Raw genomic sequence first — 17,186 nt, 5'->3', positions numbered from 1 at the left:
CTATCTTTTTGCTATTGTAAACAGTGCTGCAGTGAACATGGGTGTACATATATCTGTTCATGTAAAGGCTCTTATCTCTCTAGGATGTATTCCAAGGAGTGGGATTGCTGGATCATACGGTAGTTCTATTTCTAACTTTTTAAGGAAGCGCCAAATCAAATTCCAAAGTAGTTGTACCATTTTACATTCCCACCAGCAGTGTAGAAGTGTTCCAGTCTCTCCACAACCTCTCCAACATTTATTATTTTGTGTTTTTTTTTTTTTTTGCATTGGAGTGAAATGGAATCTCATTGTAGTTTTGATTTGCATTTCTCTAATGGCTAATGATCGTGAGCATTTCCTCATGTATCTGTTGGCTACCTGAATGTCTTCTTTAGTGAAATGCTTGTTCATATCCTTTGCCCATTTTTTAATTGGGTTATTTGTCTTTTTCTTGTTGAGTTTTTACAGTATCATGTAGACTTTAGAGACTAGACACTGATCGGAAATGTCATGGCTAAAAACTTTTTCCCAGTCTGTAGGTAATCTTTTTACTCTTTTGGTGAAATCTTTGGATGAGCATAGGTGTTTGATTTTTAGGAGCTCCCAGTTATCTAGTTTCTGTTCTGGTGTTTGTGCATTGTTAGTAATGTTTTGTATTAGGGCTCCTAGCATTGTCCCTATTTTTTCTTTCATGACCTTTATCGTTTTAGATTTTATATTTAGGTCTTTGATCCATTTTGAGTTACTTTTTGTGCATGGCGAGGTATGGGTCTTGTTTCATTTTTTTGCAGATGGATATCCAGTTATGCCGGCACCATTTGTTAAAGAGATTGTCTTTTCCCCAATTAACTGACTTTGGGCCTTTGTCAAATATCAGCTGCTTACAGGTGGATGAATTTACGTCTGGAGTCTCAATTCTATTCCATTGGTCTATGTTTCTGTTGTTGTACCCAGTACCAGGCTGTTTTGACTACTGTGGCAGTATAAATAGGCTCTAAAATCAGGTAGCGTGAGGCCTCCCACTTTGTTCTTCTTTTTCGTAATGCTTTGCTTATCCAGGGCCTCTTTCCCTTCCATATGAAGCTGGTGATTTGTTTCTCCAGCTCATTAAAAAAATGTCCTTGGAATTTGGATCGGAATTGCATTGTATCTATAGATCGCTTTTCATAAAATAGATATTTTTACAATGTTAAGTCTTCCTATCCATGAGCAAGGTATGTTTTTCCACTTATGTCTCTTTTGGCTTCTTGCAGTGCTGTCTTGTAGTTTTCTTTGTATAGGTCTTTTACGTCTCTGGTAAGATTTATTCCTAAGTATTTTATCTTCTTGTGAATGGCATTGATTTGGTGATTTCCTCTTCAATGTTCCTTTTGTTGGTGTAGAGGAATCCAACTGATTTTTGTGTGTTTATCTTGTATCCTGATACTCTGCTGAACTCTTCTATTAGTTTCAGCAGTTTTCTTGAGGATTCCTTCAGGTTTTCTGTATAAGATCATGGTATCTGCAAATAGAGATACTTTTACTTCTTCCTTGCCAGTCTGGACACCCTTTATTTCTTTATCTAGCCTAATTGCTCTAGCTAGGACCTGCAGCACAATGTTGAATAAGAGTGGTGATAAAGGGCATCCTTGTCTGGTTCTGGTCTCAAGGGGAATGCTTTCAGACTCTCTCCATTTAGGATGATGTTGGCTGTTGGCTTTGTAGAAATACCCTTTATTATGTTGAGGAATTTTCCTCCTATTCTTATTTTGCTGAGAGTTTTTATCATGAATGGGTGTTGAACTTTGTCAAATGCCTTTTCTGCATCAGTTGATAAGATCATGTGGTTCTTGTCTTTTTATTTACGTAATGGATTATGTTGATTGTTTTTCTAAAGTTGAACCATCCCTGCATACCTGGTATGAATCCCACTTGGTCATGGTCAGTTACTTTTTTGATATGTCATTGAAGTCTATTGGCTAGAATTTTGTTGAGGATTTTTGCATCTAAGCTCGTGAGGGATATAGGTCTGTAATTTTCTTTTTTTGTGGTGTCATTACCTGGTTTTGGTATCAGGGATATGCTGGCTTCATAGAATGAGTTTGGAAGTATTCCATCTTTTTCTGTGCTCTGAAATACCTTTAGTAGTAGTGGTGTTAACTCTTCTCTGAAAGTTTGGTAGAACTCTCCAGAGAAGCCATCCGGGCCGAGAAGACTTTATTTGTCGTTGCAGAGAGTGGATGAGGAACGGGTGCACAGCCTTGTGTGGAGGTTATTCCCTTCCTGTCACCCTTCCACTGCTCCTGACAGAGTGCTTAGTGCCTTCCTTTCAGGCAGTGTTTCCCAGCTTACTCTGCATGTTAGAACCACCTGGGGACTTCAAAGGCCTGCCTCCCAGACTGCACCCCAGACCAATTCACTCAGCATCCCTGGGGTGGGGGCTAGGTGTCCTCCTGAGTGATTGCAGTGCATCGTTGCCAGGCTTGTGCACCCGAGGCTAGGAGGACTCCATGGAGCCAGGTGCCATTGCCAAACTGAACTGACCTGAGAACCTGGCTCCTGTTTTCTGTGAAGCAGAAAGAGGCCACCGGTTTAGAGGAAGGAGTGAATGCATGGGAGTCTCTCAGTCCTTCAGCTATGAGCTACCCAGATCGATTCCTTCTGTAGGTTATTATTACTGGCTTGGGGGTGGAGGAGTAATGGAGCAGGCGCTAACAGAGTTCCGCTTGGGTTGGATGTGCAGTCAGTTGGTGATGATTTCCTGAGCTCTGTGATTAGAAGGGAAACCCAGGTGGCATAGTGGTTAAGAGCTACAGTTGGTAACCAAAAGGTCAGCAGTTCAAATCCACCAGGCGCTCTTTGGAAACCCTATGGGGCAGTTCTACTCTGTCCTACAGGGTCACTGTGAGTTGGGACCGACTCGATGGCAATGGGGTTTGGTGATTAGAAGGATCCTGAAGCTGATTGTGGGCTCAGCCAGGGACAGTCTCTGCCACAAGCCTGGGAGGCAAGGGGAAGGGGTTGTCCAAGGTCTGTGGGCCCCCATGGATGTCAAGGTCTGTGGGAAGCATTGCAGTCTCAGGAAAAATGTCTTAGGTTAAGCTGTGCATTTGGCCAACACACTTAGTGATGGGGTTCCTATTATAATCATTACTAATAATGCAAAAAATCAGTCTTTGGTGCTTTATAAAGAGTAATTCGGAGCATGTTTATTTTAATAAGTTATGAGTTGGGGGAACCCTCTTGGCATCGATTGTGGATCCAAGTAAAATGAAATCCCTGACAACTTCAATCTTTTCTCCATTTAACATGATGTTGCTTATTGGTCCAGATGGGAGGATTTTTATTTTCTTTATGTTGAGGTGTAATCCATACTAAAAGCTGTAGTCTTTGATGTTCATCAGTAAGTCCTCTCTGCTTTCAGCAAAGAGCGTATCATCTGCGTATGACAGGTTGTTAATGAGTCTTCCTGTAATCCTGATGCCACATTCTTCTTCATACAGTCCAGCTTCTCAGATTATTTGCTCAGCATACAGATTGAATAAATGTGAAAGGATACAGTCCTGGAGCACGTCTTTTTTTATTTTAAAGCATGCAGTATCCTCTTGTTCTGTTCGAACTACCACCTCTTGGTGTATATACAGGTTCCTCATGAGCATAATTAAGTGTTCTGGAATTCCCATTCTTTGCAGTGTTATCTATAACTTGTTATGATCCACACAGTCAAATGCCTTTGCATAGTCAGTAAAACACAGGTAAACATCTTTCCAGTGTTCTCTGCTTTGAGCCAGGATCCATGCTGATCTGACATCAGCAATGATATCCCTCATTCCACGTCCTCTTCTGAATCTGGCTTGAATTTCTGACCGTCCCCTGTCGATGTACTGCTGCAATCATTTTTGAGTTATCTTCAGTAAAAATTTACTTGCATATGATATTAATGATATTCTTGATAATTTCCGCATTCTGTTGGGATAGCTTCCAGCATCACAGCAATAGGCAAGCTACCACAGGACGACAGACGAGTGATGGAGTATGGCTCTAGTTGAGTTGAATTTATTTAGCCTTTAATTTCTTATGGTTACTTGTCAGGAAATAGATTCATTCTTTCATAAAAAGGCATTGAAAAGGTCTTACAAGCATTAAATGACACCAGCTAGGAGAGTCTGCAGTGAATCTGAGCTGAAATAGTATAGTTTTCCTTTGCGGAGATATTTTACTTCAGCAGTTCCCAGGCCAAGTGGGCTCCTGATAGTGTTAGTAATGGAAGTGACCAAATGGAAGAGGTGGCAGATGCAAAAATAACTTCTGGGGAGACTCACATGGCATGGCAGTTCTGCTTTTCCAGGTTTGTAGACTAAAGCCATCTCCATCACCCACCCTGTCAGGCTTAGGGTTACATGGAACATTGCAGCCATGGTCATGTGCATAGGGTACCTCCCTGGACCAGCGCTGACCCTGTGTCTACCTGCTCTGGGCCTGCCTATTGCTCCATGGTGCAACTGAGCTGAGCCCGGCAGAGGTAATCCCCCCGCTCCACCAGCAAACTGGCCGCCATGACTCCACCCAGCCCTCCCCACCACCCTCCATCAACAGCCATCCCTGAGCCTGCTTAGACACAGGGAAGCACGGGCCAGGCAGTCCCCTCCCCAGACCCAGTGGAGAGGAGCCAGCCTCGGCTCCCATCTCTGAGCCGCCCTGTGAAGTACAAACTCAGGAAAGATGAGACTGTTGAAGTAAGGTCTCCGAGATACCGTAGACACAAGGGAACCTTACAGCAAAAAATCAGTTGAAGCAGGAGGTAGAGGCTTTTGATTCATGGCTGGGAAAGGGGGTCCTCTCCCTGAAAAACAGAGGAGTATAGCATTGCCCCCAGGCCCACGTGGCACTCAGGCTCCCAAGAGGGATGGCCAGGTACCCAGGGCACCAGCAGTTTTTGTGTTGAGGAGTTTTGTTTATCCATAAGCCAATAGCTGTTATCTAAAGTCTGTGTGTTAAGTTTCAAGTCAAATTCCTGAGTAGTTACTCATTCAGCAAGTGGAGCAGAGCTGTATTCATGTTTCCCAGCACCCACAGGACGGGTGCAGGGGCCTGTGGGTGGAGCCTCAGAACTGGGAGTGTCCAGCCCTATCTCAGTTTCTGAGTGCTGCTCTAGCAGAAATACCACAAATGAGTGGCTTTAAAGAACAGAAATTTATTTTCTCACAATTACGGAGGCTAAAAGTCCAAATCCAAGTCTTAGCCATGTCAATTCCTTCCTTGTTGGTGGTCCCAGGCACTCCTTGGTTCCTTGGCGTGCAGATGATCCTCACGCGGTGTCTGTCTGCCCTGTGTGTGTGTCTGTGTTCATTCTGCTTTTTATAATTCAGAAGTGATGAGGTTCAGGATCCACTCTCATTGGCATCACCTCAACTGATTGACTACGTTAGATTGCATTATGGAAAGTCATTACATTACATGTAACATAATTACTTTAAATTACATTAGCTTAGATGCACAGGCGTGTTGTTGTTGTTAGGTGCCGTCAAGTCAGTTCCGACTCATAGCGATCCTATGCACAACAGAACGAAACACTGCCCGGTCCTGCACCATCTTCACACCCTTGTTATGCTTGAGCCCATTTTTGCAACCACTGTGTCAATCCATCTCCTTGAGGGTCTTCCTCTTTTTTGCTGACCCTCTACTTTACCAAGCACAATGTCCTTCTGCAGGGATTGATTCCTCCTGATACCATGTCCAAAGTAAGTGAGATATAGTTTTGCTTCTAAGGAACATTCTGGTTGTACTTCTTCCAAGACAGATTTTGTTCATTCTTTTGGCAGTCTGTGGTATATTCATTATTCTTCGCCAACACCACAATTCAAAGGTGTCGGTTCTTCTTCGGTCTTCCTTATTCATTGTCCAGCTTAGCATGCATATGAGGCAGTTGAAAACACCATGGCTTGGCTCAGGCACACCTTAGTCTTCAAGGTGACATCTTTGCATTTCAACACTTTAAAGAGGCCTTTTGCAGCAGATTTGCCCAGTGCAATGCATTGTTTAATTTCTTGACTGCTGCTTTCATGGGTGTTGATTGTGGATCCAAGTAAAATGAAATCCTCGACAACTTCAGTCTTTTCTCCTTTTGTGATGATGTTGCTTATTGGTCCAGTTGTGAGGATATTTGGAAACCCTGGTGGCATACTGGTTAAGTGCTATGGCTGCTAACCAAAGCGTCGGCAGTTCGAATCCCCCAGGCGCTCCTTGGAAACTCAATGGGGCAGTTCTACTCTGTCCTATAGGGTCGCTATGAGTCGGAATCGACTCGACAGCACTGGGCTTTTTTTTGGTGAGGATTTTTGTTTTATGTTGAGGTGTAATCCATACTGAATGCTGTAGAGGTTAGAATCCCACCACATATTTTGGGGGAGACACAGTTCAATCCATACAGGCCTCCTGGGCTGGAAGCAACAGGACTTCCTGCTCCATTGCTGCCTTGAGCCTTGGGTGCATCCCTCCTGACCTCCAACCTGGCAGTCTCAGCCTCCATCCTGGCCTCAGATCTTCTGCTGGGAAACCTTGGATTGCGGGGCCCTCAGGGAGACTCTGTGGGATAACCAATCCCATGGCATGGATATGCTTAATTTTTGTTGGATTGGTGTTGGGAAATGTCCTGTAGCTGTAAGGATAAGGGGCTGGTAAAAAAAAAAAAAAAAAAGGAAGAAAGAAAAAGAAAAACCTCTGGGCTTTTTGGAGTGTCTCCTTTGGGCCAGTAATTTGTGGGCAGTAATCCTCACAGCTACCCTGCAAGATGTACACCATTACCCCATTGTGCAGATGTGGAAACTGAGGCTCAGAGAGGTCAAATTGCCAGAGTCACACAGCTCATGGGGTAGAGCAAAGCTATGGCCCCAAGTCAGTGCTCCAGACCCCCTGCTGTGTCATCTCCCAGGCCCTCTCCCCCTCGTCCCAGAGGGTTCTGGGAAGAGAAAATTCCAGATGGTGCAAATAGTTAAGCACTTGACTACTAGCCAAAAGGTTGGTGGTTCAAACCCACCCAGAGGCACCTCAGAAGAAAGGCCTGGCAATCTGCTTCTGAAAGGTCATGGCCTTGAAACCCCTATGGAGCAGTTCTACTCTGCGCACATGGAGCCATCATGAGTCAGAATCGACTCAACTGCAATAACAACAATCTTTAAAATACCCCTGAGCTGGGCTTATAAATCATGACGTGGTGTTTCCACCCATATCTACAGAAATATGAAGTCCAGATGTCCAGGAACAAGGGGAGGGCTTCTGTGGGGTCACCACTAACTTGAAGTGGAACTAAGATGGTCTTATGCAGAGCATGGTGCCCTTCACAGCGGCGGCAGCTCATAGGCCTGTGTGGCTCACCTGTGTCCTGTGCTCTCTCAACAGCAGCTGAAGCTCGCGGTCGAGAACCTGAAGGAGGAAGCCGGGGTCTGTGGGAAGGAGAAGGCGGCCTGAGCGCCCTGGCTGTCCTGGCTGCCCTGTCCGCAAGGCCTGTGACTGTGTCACATCTGCTCTGGTGGAGAGGGGCCGGGATAGCATTGTGGCACCGTGACCCAGACCCAGTGCTCCACCAAATGAAGCAGCATCCACACAGCAGGCACCCCACTGAAGCGTTGGCTCCATCCCCCACCCACACCTGCCCGCCCCTCCATGCTCCCACCCCAGCTGCTCTTCACTCTGTCCCGACTGCTTAGAGCCACCGCTGCCCCTTGAACCTCTCTCCACGTCAGCCCTCAAGTGATGGCCACTCCCGGTCCCCACCATGGCCTGGGACACATGGGCAGGCTGGCGGATTGGGGGTGCCCACTGTGCCCCTCAGGAACCACTCTGAAGGGGCTGCCTGCCAAGCCCCAGTTGAGTAAATGGTGCAGCCAGGCAGTGTCTGGCACACCGGGACCATGGTATAGACCTCTTTCCTGGTCTTATCTTGCAATATGTTCACAGCTCCTTTATCAGCTGAAACAGAAGTAACCGAGCTATTAAAGGCAAGGTGTACCTCTCTGACTCCACCTCCCTCCGACAGGAAGCCAGCCGTGGGTCAGGTAACCAGTGGCATCATTAGGGGTGCAGAGGGTGCAGACCGCACCAGGTGACATTATCAGCGGGGGTGACACCAGGACAACTGTTTATAAATGTTGTAGTGTTTCAGCAGAAATTTATTATAAAAATATCCCTATAGTTATAACAACAAAAACATTTTTCACAAGCTCACCTGTACCTACAAGGGTAAAACTCCATGCTAATTTACTTTTTGAACCTTCTAACACACTCCAGTCAGAGCTGCCATTATTACCCAATTACAATGACACTTCGAATCACATGGTTTTGTCTGCGCACATGACAAGTACACGCTGTTGTTTTCATTGCTGCCGGTGTTTTTATAGTTGCTAATTTTCTCAAATTTTCTGGTGTCCTAGCTACAATATTGTGGTAATTAGCATGGGGGGGGTAACCATGAGCTACCTCACTGGGTGACACCAACCCTAGTGACGCCACTGCAGGTAACTAAAGGTGGAGTGGCGAGATGGGGAGTTTGGGTGGGGGCTTGGCTTGAGGTGGGACACACAGGGACCACTTGCAAAGCTTGCAGCCCAAGCCCAGGCAGCTCCCAGGAGGTTCTGCTGCTGCCAGAAACGCCCCAGAGGAGCTGCGGTGAGGGCACCAGGCAGGTTCCCTGTGCAGGGTGTGCACGCAGAGGCCAGCTGCCACTCCTGGCACCTGGCCTGAGGCTCGCCCCTGAGGGGTGCCATCCACCTCGTAGCTGTGCCATGAGTGACCTGGCCCAGTAGGGTGCAGCCCTTCAGGCACATAGGCTGTGACTCTGGAGCCCCATCCTGCCAACCACTGAAACTCTGTGTGCTCCACATTCAGTCCCATAAAACAGGAGGCTCAGAAGGCCCGTCCCCCGGCCCAGTGTCCCTCACAACTGGGCACTACAGCTGATGGGTCCCTCTGCTGGGAGAGTTACAGCCACCCCACCCTGTGAAGAAAATGGCAAAGAACAATATTGACATGTACAGTTACGTTCATCATATACAGTCATCACTAGTGTGCTTTTCCAAATATTCTACCACCATTAACGGAAACTCACTGCCCCCTAGGCTAAGACTCCACCTTCCCCCCTCCCTCCCACCCTTGGAACCTCCAGTAAACTTTGGTCTCTATACATTTGTCTACTTCATATAAGTGGGATCATATAGTATTTGTCCTTCTGTGACTGACTGACTCCACTCAGTATAATGTTTTCAAGGTTCATCCATGTCATGGCATGTACCAGGACTTCATTTTTCTTTATGGCCGAGTAGTACTCCATTGTATGTATATACCACATTTCATCAGCTCCAAGTTTTGTAGTCACTTACTACTGAGGAATTGGATTAAGGGAGACATTTAGGATGACACTACCCCATCTTACCCACCCAAACACTAGCCTCACACACATGAAAGGGTGTCCCCTCAGCCCATTCTCTTTGTTCTTCATCTTCTTCTGGAACCCCTCACCCCAGTATGCCCTTTAGACTTCATCGTCCCCCAACTCCTCTGGCCACTGACTCAGCCCATTCTGGCCTCATTGCAGCCCTCAGATCCAACACCACTGCCCTCCTAGCTGTGGTGGACGATCCTCTTGTAAAGATCCACCCTGGCTCTGGTGCCTTAGGTGCCCAGGGGAGCCACACCCAAGAGGCCGTTCCTCATTCTGCTCATCCAATTCTCCCAACACCCCCTGAGGACTCCAACTGGGTATAAACACACCTCAGCTTGCTCCAGCCCACCTTCCCCAACAGATAAGAGCTGGGAGGCATCCACCTGCCATGACCAGATATGGACATCAGAAATACCTTTTCTTAACCAGAACAGGCAGCTGGTATGTATGGAAATAGCACAAAGAGGCAGGAGACTAAGAGCAGAATCTCCTGATAACCAGGCAGGGACAGAAGCTGGGAAGGGCTGCAAAGCCAAGTCTCAAAAAAAAAAAACCAAACCCAGTGCCGTCGAGTCGATTCCAACTCAGCGACCCTGTAGGACAGAGTAGAACTGCCCCATAGAATTTCCAAGGAGCACCTGGCAGACTCGAACTGCCGACCCTTATGGTTAGCAGCCGTAGCACTTAACCACTACGCCACCAGGGTTTCCACTGAGGGTGTGAAAAGAGGAAGGCTTGCCCACACTGTGGTAAACGGTGGCCTGCTTAAGCCCTGGGCTTTGAACTCTAAGCCCAGTGCTCTCTCCATCGTCACGCAGCTTTCCAGGAAGACAGAGAGACCCTACCTCAGGCAGGTTATGGGAAAAGAACCTTGGCCACCAAGCGATGGCCCCAAAGGCCCAAGGAAGTATGTGCCGGGCCTGGCTCTCAGACAGCCACGTCCTGGCAGCCCTGTTGGGAAGGTTCCCAGCGAGAGACGTGCTGGGCTGCAGAAGCAACCCTAGCTGGGAGGGAAAACTCGCTTGGGGAAGGCTGCTTCTCAGCATTGCCTGGGATGGCTCTGTGTACCTTGAGGACAGGGGAGATCCATGGGCCGGGGGGCCCGGCCCTACTCAGGCTCCTGGGCTCGTGAGGTCAACAGCAGAGGTAGAGCCCACCACCCCCACCTCATCAGCTACTGTGAGGCCCACGAGCTCCTGCTCTGCCTCAACTTGGAAGGTGGCCCCCATTTCTCCTCTGACTGTTGCACTGGCCCCTAACCTGCCTCCTTCAAGCCATGAGTTACAAACTGTGGCCCAGTCAGCTGGGGTTTGACCCCAGGCCCGATTCATTCACAGCCTGACTTCGTTCCTCTCTCACACATAACCAGCTCTTACCACATTTAGTTCTGTCCACTGACATTTGTGGGGCACCTCCTCGGGCAGGGCTGTCACACCCCACACAGGTGGCTCCTCTCTAGGAGCACAAGGTCCCCACCCAGAGGCCCCAGAGAATCCCTACGGGCGCCCCGGGGCCTGGCCTGGCCTCCGCTGGCAGAGCCTAGGGGTGGGGTGAGGGGATCAGGTAGCACACCCTACTCTCCCTCCCATGGCCACACTGTCACACTCCCACCAGCAGCTTAGACTTGATAGCAGATCATTGTTCTAGTACCTTTCAGGAGGAAACAAGAAGCAAATGGTTAGGACGCCCAGCCCTGTGGCAAAGCTGGAGGGCCAGGAGCCCAGTCTTCTTCTCAGGGCCTTGACACACCATCTGGGGCTTGGTTTCCTTACATTATCCCCATTTTGTAGATGAGAAAACTGCGGCACACAGGGGGCAGCAATGTGGGTTCAGAGCCAGCATCATGCTACGTGGCCCCAGCCACCTGTTCTCCACAGCCCACATAAACCCACTTCTGTCCTTGGCTGTCCCTGCCTGGATGGGGCTTGCCACCCACACACCTTCAAGCCCCTCTGCCACGAGCCTTCTCAGTCCTAAGCCATGCAGCAACTGCCATCTTCCAGCAGGAAACTACCAACAAAGAGGAGGAGGAAGGGCCATAGTCTACAGGGCAAAGGCCCAAGAGTCCAGACTCTTCATCACTAAGTCGTTTAATGAGCCCCATATCCCTGCAGGCGCAGTGCCTGGAGTGGGATCTCTGCAAACTTCACAGTCACGGGGACCCTGGGCAACCCTCACTGCCAGCCAGGTCTGGAAAGGCCACCGTTGTCTAGGCTTCCCTTCCTAGAGTGGCTTGAAGAGAAGGGGGCCTGACAGAAGCTGGGTCACATCATCTTCAAGGACCCAACAGAACCTGGAGGACAGTCTTGGCCCGTCTGCCGGGAAAGCTGTGTCCTGAGGGCCTTCACCTTTGGTCCCAGCCACCAGGGGCCACAGCATCTTCAGAAGAAAAAAAAAAAAAAAACCAGTTGCTGTCAAGTCCATCCCCACTCGTGGTGACCCCCCCTCCCCCACCAATATTTGCAGAGTAGAACTGCTCCACAGGGTTTTCAAGGCTGAGACCTTTCAGAAACATCACCAGGCCTGTCTTCCAAAGCACCTTGGGTTAGGTTCAAACTACCAACCTTTCATTTAGTCGCACCACCGGGGCTGCCTTCTTCAGTGGAAGGAAGATGTTTTTCCTGGGCCTCTGCAGGGCCTTCCTTGGTCTTCTCGTCGGTGCAGATGTAGGCTCATAGAGAGGGTGTGGGGAGCTGCTCATCCCAGCTATCTCACAGCCAAAGTCAGGGAGGTGCAGCCCAACCAGGAGGGCCACAGAGCTCTGGGAGAGGATCACCTGGGATCTCGTTAAGTGCAGGTGCCCTGGTCTCGCCACCCAGGCCTGCTGAACTGTATTTTGGTAGTTTGGCCAGGAGTCTACATCCTTGACAACATCGCCAATGGATGCTGTGCACACTGAAGTTTGAGGACCGCGGAGGGGGCAAAGGGCCTTGCTGGTTTCTGCCCAGAAGCGGCTGATGCTAGCAGCTCCTCCAGACCCTCCTTCCCAGCTGTGTCACCACAGTGCCAGGATGAAAGTGCTACCCAATACCAGGACAATCGTTGTCAATTGCTGAATAATTAAGCAGAGGGCAACTCAATAGTGTAGACATGGGTAGATACCTCCGTTTACACAGCTGACTGGCTGGAAACGCAGAAACCAAATACTCTCCACCCTAATGAAGACTGATGAGCCACCCCAGCCCCAGAACACAAGGCCCAAAAGTGGCACTAGAGGGGAGGTCTCTCGAAGGTGGAGTCAGCAAAGGCAGGGAGACTGACCAGCATCAGCACAAACGAGCTCTCCAAGAGCTCCACCTGCCATCCTGCCCACCATCCCAGGCTGCCCATCTGTGTGGCCCTGATGAGCGGTTGGCTGCAGCAGCTGCTCTCCAGCTATAAATGGCTCTGCAGACCTGGCATTTGGGCCACAGCTGAAGGAAGGATGCGGGTCGGAATTTGCATTAATGCCCTGAACCAACCCAACGATGTGGCAGGCTTCCTCCTAAAACATGTCCACTGGCCCAAGTTGTTGCTGTTATTCTACACAGGTTGAAGACGTCCCTTCCTAACAGACCGCAGGCATCTGGGGGATGGAGGCACACTTCTAGTCCAGGGCCAGGGAAGGAAGCAAACAGGGATTCTTTGGGAATTGTTGTGAGACCAAGTCTTAGCCCCTGAGTAAAGATGATCTCTCATAATGAGGTGTAATAAGCCACCCCACCTGCTTTTTAATCCATGCCAGGAAGCCGTAGGAGGATTTTGAGGAGTAACACATGATTTTGACTTCTGGCCACAGGTGGGTAATGGAAACCGGATTGGCTCTCCAGCCTTAAACGACTAAGAACCCAAACAAAATACAGAAAACAGGGCTCCAAACCAGTTCATTCTGGTTTGAACCCCTGCTGAGAATTTGCATTTCTAACAAGTTCCCAGGCAATGCTAATGCTGCTGCTTAGGGGCCAGTTGTGAGAACCACCAGTAGCACAGTGGTTCTCAAAATTCATTATACATAAGAATCACCTGGCAAACTTGTTAAACTATAGATTCTGATTCAGTGTATCTGGGGTGGAAATGCAAATTCTCAGCAGGGGTTTGAACCAGGATGAACCGGTTCAAAGCCCTGCTATAAAACTATAGGTTTCAGACACAGAGCAACAGACAAACAGGACTGTGACCCCAGAGAGAAGCCCTATGGGTGCCTGACACACACAGTCATTGCTGATCAGTTTCCCTGCATTAGAATGTAAACTCCATGATGGGAGAACATCAGATGAGCCTGAGACATTACCAAGGCTCTGTGGTCAACGGCACCAGATGCTGCCCTGAGATCAAAGGGGATGAGAGTAAACTTTAGAAGCAGGTCCTGTGCAGGCGTCTCTGAGAAGTGTCAGGAGAAATAAATGTGGTAACACAAGTCGAGGCTCGAGAAGGGAATACGGGGCCTGGAAAACATGATTCTCTTCCTCTAAGTTGCCCTGCCCCCTCCCTGGTTTTGAGGGCACCTCCCAGCTCTGCTGCCTTACCATACCCTTCAGGGCAAATTTGCCCCTTTCTGAGGGATGCTCCATTCTGCCCTCAATGCCTTTACAGGCACATCACCAAAATTCCCACAACCTCCCCATTGACCTGCTTTCCACCAGAACAGTCCCTGGGCAGAAGAGGCACTGAGTGTAGTAAACCTCTTCTTGAAGGCAGAATTCACATTATCAAAAAGCCCAAAGCAAATGGATGGTATCTTGGTAGAACCATACACAAAGGGATGGGCAGGGCAAGGGGGAACTGAGGCTCAGAGGGTAAAGGGTCTGTTCAAGAACACCGCCTGATCTGATCCCAGAGCCCACTCCTTGGGTGCCCACCTGGAGGGGAGAAAAGACAGTGTGTGATGCTATCTTGACTTTGCTTTTCACCTTTCAATACCAGTGGACTGGGCAAAGTCATATTAAGATGTTTGATTACAGGGTTCCACTTTACATTGCACTGGAGCTATTATGTAACAAGTGTACATGCATCTTATTGTCTTCCTTATATCTGGAAAATTTCAAATTCCGTAACGTCTGGCCCTAAGAGTTTCAGATAAGGGACAGTGGATCTGTAGAGGTAGCCAGGTGGAGTTGGTTGCCAGAACAACACAGGAGGGGGCACCCCACACAGAATCTGATGTTTTGCTGAGTTGAACAGAGAGTTTCAAGTTCAGAGAAACCAAAGTGGGTAAAGTTTGCAGAGTACGCAGAGAAGAGGGAGCAGCACAGAGACCAAGTGAGCTAGAGAGATGTGCAGAGTCTTGGTTGAGTATTCATCAGCACATTGTGAGAAAACTACCTGAGGCCAGGGAAAGAACCACTGGAAAGCTGCAGACAATCCTCGGAACTTACACAGGGCTGGGAATAGTTCATGGTCCCACTAGCCAAAGTGGAAAGACTTTGGTAGAGTCTTAGAGAGGTATTGCCTCAGTTGTGGGCCAAATTATCCCTAAAGACTGCTCTGGATCTGCCCTGATACACTTTAAAAGCAAGACCCAAAGGGTTCCAACTAATTCCAAGTAGCTGTATGCCAAAACAAAACCAACATTTTTTAAATGAATACAACAAAACCAGCACCCCAACAATGTAAAATTCAGTGTTCAGCATTACAATAAAAAAAAAAAACTGTCAACCTAGAATTCTATACCCAGCGAAAATATCCTTCAAAACTGAAATTGAAGACAAGACATTTTCAGACAAACAAATGCTGGCAGAACGTATTTCCAGCAGACCTGCATTGTAAGAAATATTACAGGCAGAAGAAAAATGATACCATGTCAAAATGCGGATCTACACAAAGAAATGAAGAGCACTGGAAATGATATATAGGTAAAATAAAAGGCTTTTTTCTCATATTTTAATTTCTTTAAAAGATAATTGACTGTTTAAAACAGAAATAATGACAATGTAGTGAGATTTATACATATGCAAAAGTAAAATGTATGACAACAAAGAACAGGAAGAAGAAAATGGAAGTATACAGATGTAAGGTTCTCACATAAAATGATATATGGAGGTAGACTGTGATACATTAAAAGATACATATTGTAAACTCTACAGTAACCACTGAAAGTTAAAATGAAGAGGTACAGCCAATAAGCCAATAGTAGAGATAAAATGGAATCATAAAAAGTGCTCAGTTAAACCAAAAAAAAAAAAGAAGGTAACAAAAGAGGGAAAACAAAAAACAGATGAGACAAACAGGAAGCAACCAGAAGACTATTTTTAAACCCAATCATACTGATACCGTATTTTTATGCAAATAATGCACGCTCTCTGCGTGTGTTTGCCAGCCACATCCTTCCCCCAGGAGGCACCCTCACAAGCGCCACCATGCCAATCCTCTTCCACACGTTGGTGTAAAAAAAAAAAAAACTAGCATAGCCCACTTAGGAAAATACCTCACTGGGAGGGAAGCCTGACCAGCAAACAAATGCAGAAGACACGTTATTTGCATAAAATATAGTACTTACACCAAATATAATTAGTCTAAACACTCCAATTAAAAGGTAAAGACTCTCAGATTAGATAAAAAAGCAAGACCCAACTCTATGCTGTTAAAAAGAAACACTATAAAGACACAGGTAGGCTAAATGGATAGAAAAAGATACACTCTCACCAGTCAAAAGAAAGCTGGAGTGGTTTCATCAGTATCACAGATTTCAGAACAGAGAACATCACCAGGGATAAACAGGAGCATTTCATAATGATAAAGGGGTTAATTCACCAAGAGGACATAAGTCTTAAATGCGTACGTGCCTAACAACAGAGCTTCAAATTCCATGAACCAAAACTAATAGAGCTAAAAGGAGAACGAGATAAATCTGCAATTATAGCTGAGGATTTCAATTACTCCTCTCAATAACCGATATAGTGAGATAGAGAAATCAGTACATATATAGAAGATTTGAACATTATCAACCAACCTGAACTAATTGATGTTATAGAACACCTACTAACAACAGCACTTTATAAGTGCTTACAGAATATTCCCCAAATAGGCCACATGGTAGGCCACAAGTTTCAACATGTTTAAAAAGATTCCAATTATACAAAGCACATTCTCTGACCAAAATGGAATTAAACTAGAAATTAGTAACAGAAATGTAGGTAGAAAATCATCAAATATTTGGAAATTAAACCTTTCAAAACATGATTTGACTTAGATTCAAAAGGACGATTCATACTGCTACATGGAAAACAGATGGGAGAAAGGAAAGGGCAAAAGCAGGAAGACCCTTTAAGAGGCTCTTAACAGTTGTTTGGGTGAGTACTAATGGTGGCGTGGACCGGAGTGGGAGTGGCCCGTGGCCAGTAAGTTTGCTGATGGATTGTGTGTTGGGGTGACAGAGCAAAAGAATAACACCAAGATTTGTGGCTTGTGTACAACTAAGCTTGAAGTTGCCATTTATTGAGATGGGGACCACGAGGAAGGTATGATTTGAGGGGGAAGATTAGGAGTGTGGGGATTGAAAAAACTGAGATGCCTATTAGACACATCCAAGTAGAGAAGTCAAGTGTGTAGTAGGAGTCTGATGTTTCCAGGACAGTTGTGGCCTAAATTTATTTTTGGGGGTTCCTTAGCATATAGATGTTAGACTGAATGAGATCATCGAGAGACTGCATGCAGGGTCCAAAACCTAACCTTGGGGCACTCCGAGTTTAGTGGTCCGGAGAGGAGGAACCAGTAGACTGAAGAGCAGCAAGGTAGGACAAGTGGGATCCTGAAAGGTGGGAAGTTTACAAGGAAGAATGATCAACTCATTAAACATGGGGACTGATCACTG

General features: G+C 47.1%; 1 protein-coding gene across 3 annotated transcripts in view; it reads left to right on the top strand.

The window, feature by feature from the left end:
* Positions 1 to 9,122, top strand: part of ANO10 (anoctamin 10) — a 230,588-nt gene extending 221,466 nt beyond the window's left edge. For all 3 annotated transcript variants that reach the window (XM_049863252.1, XM_049863253.1, XM_049863250.1), the window contains one exon: positions 7,360 to 9,122. In XM_049863252.1, the coding sequence (XP_049719209.1) occupies positions 7,360 to 7,428 (69 nt within the window). In that variant the 3' untranslated portion in view covers positions 7,429 to 9,122. The remainder of the gene's footprint in view (positions 1 to 7,359) is intronic.
* Positions 9,123 to 17,186: the final 8,064 nt, after the last annotated feature.

This window comes from Elephas maximus, chromosome 20 (assembly GCF_024166365.1).
Source record: "Elephas maximus indicus isolate mEleMax1 chromosome 20, mEleMax1 primary haplotype, whole genome shotgun sequence".
Taxonomy (NCBI): Eukaryota; Metazoa; Chordata; class Mammalia; order Proboscidea; family Elephantidae; genus Elephas; species Elephas maximus.
The sequence above is the reverse complement of the archived record's forward strand: the minus strand, read 5'-3'. Positions and strand labels throughout refer to the sequence as shown.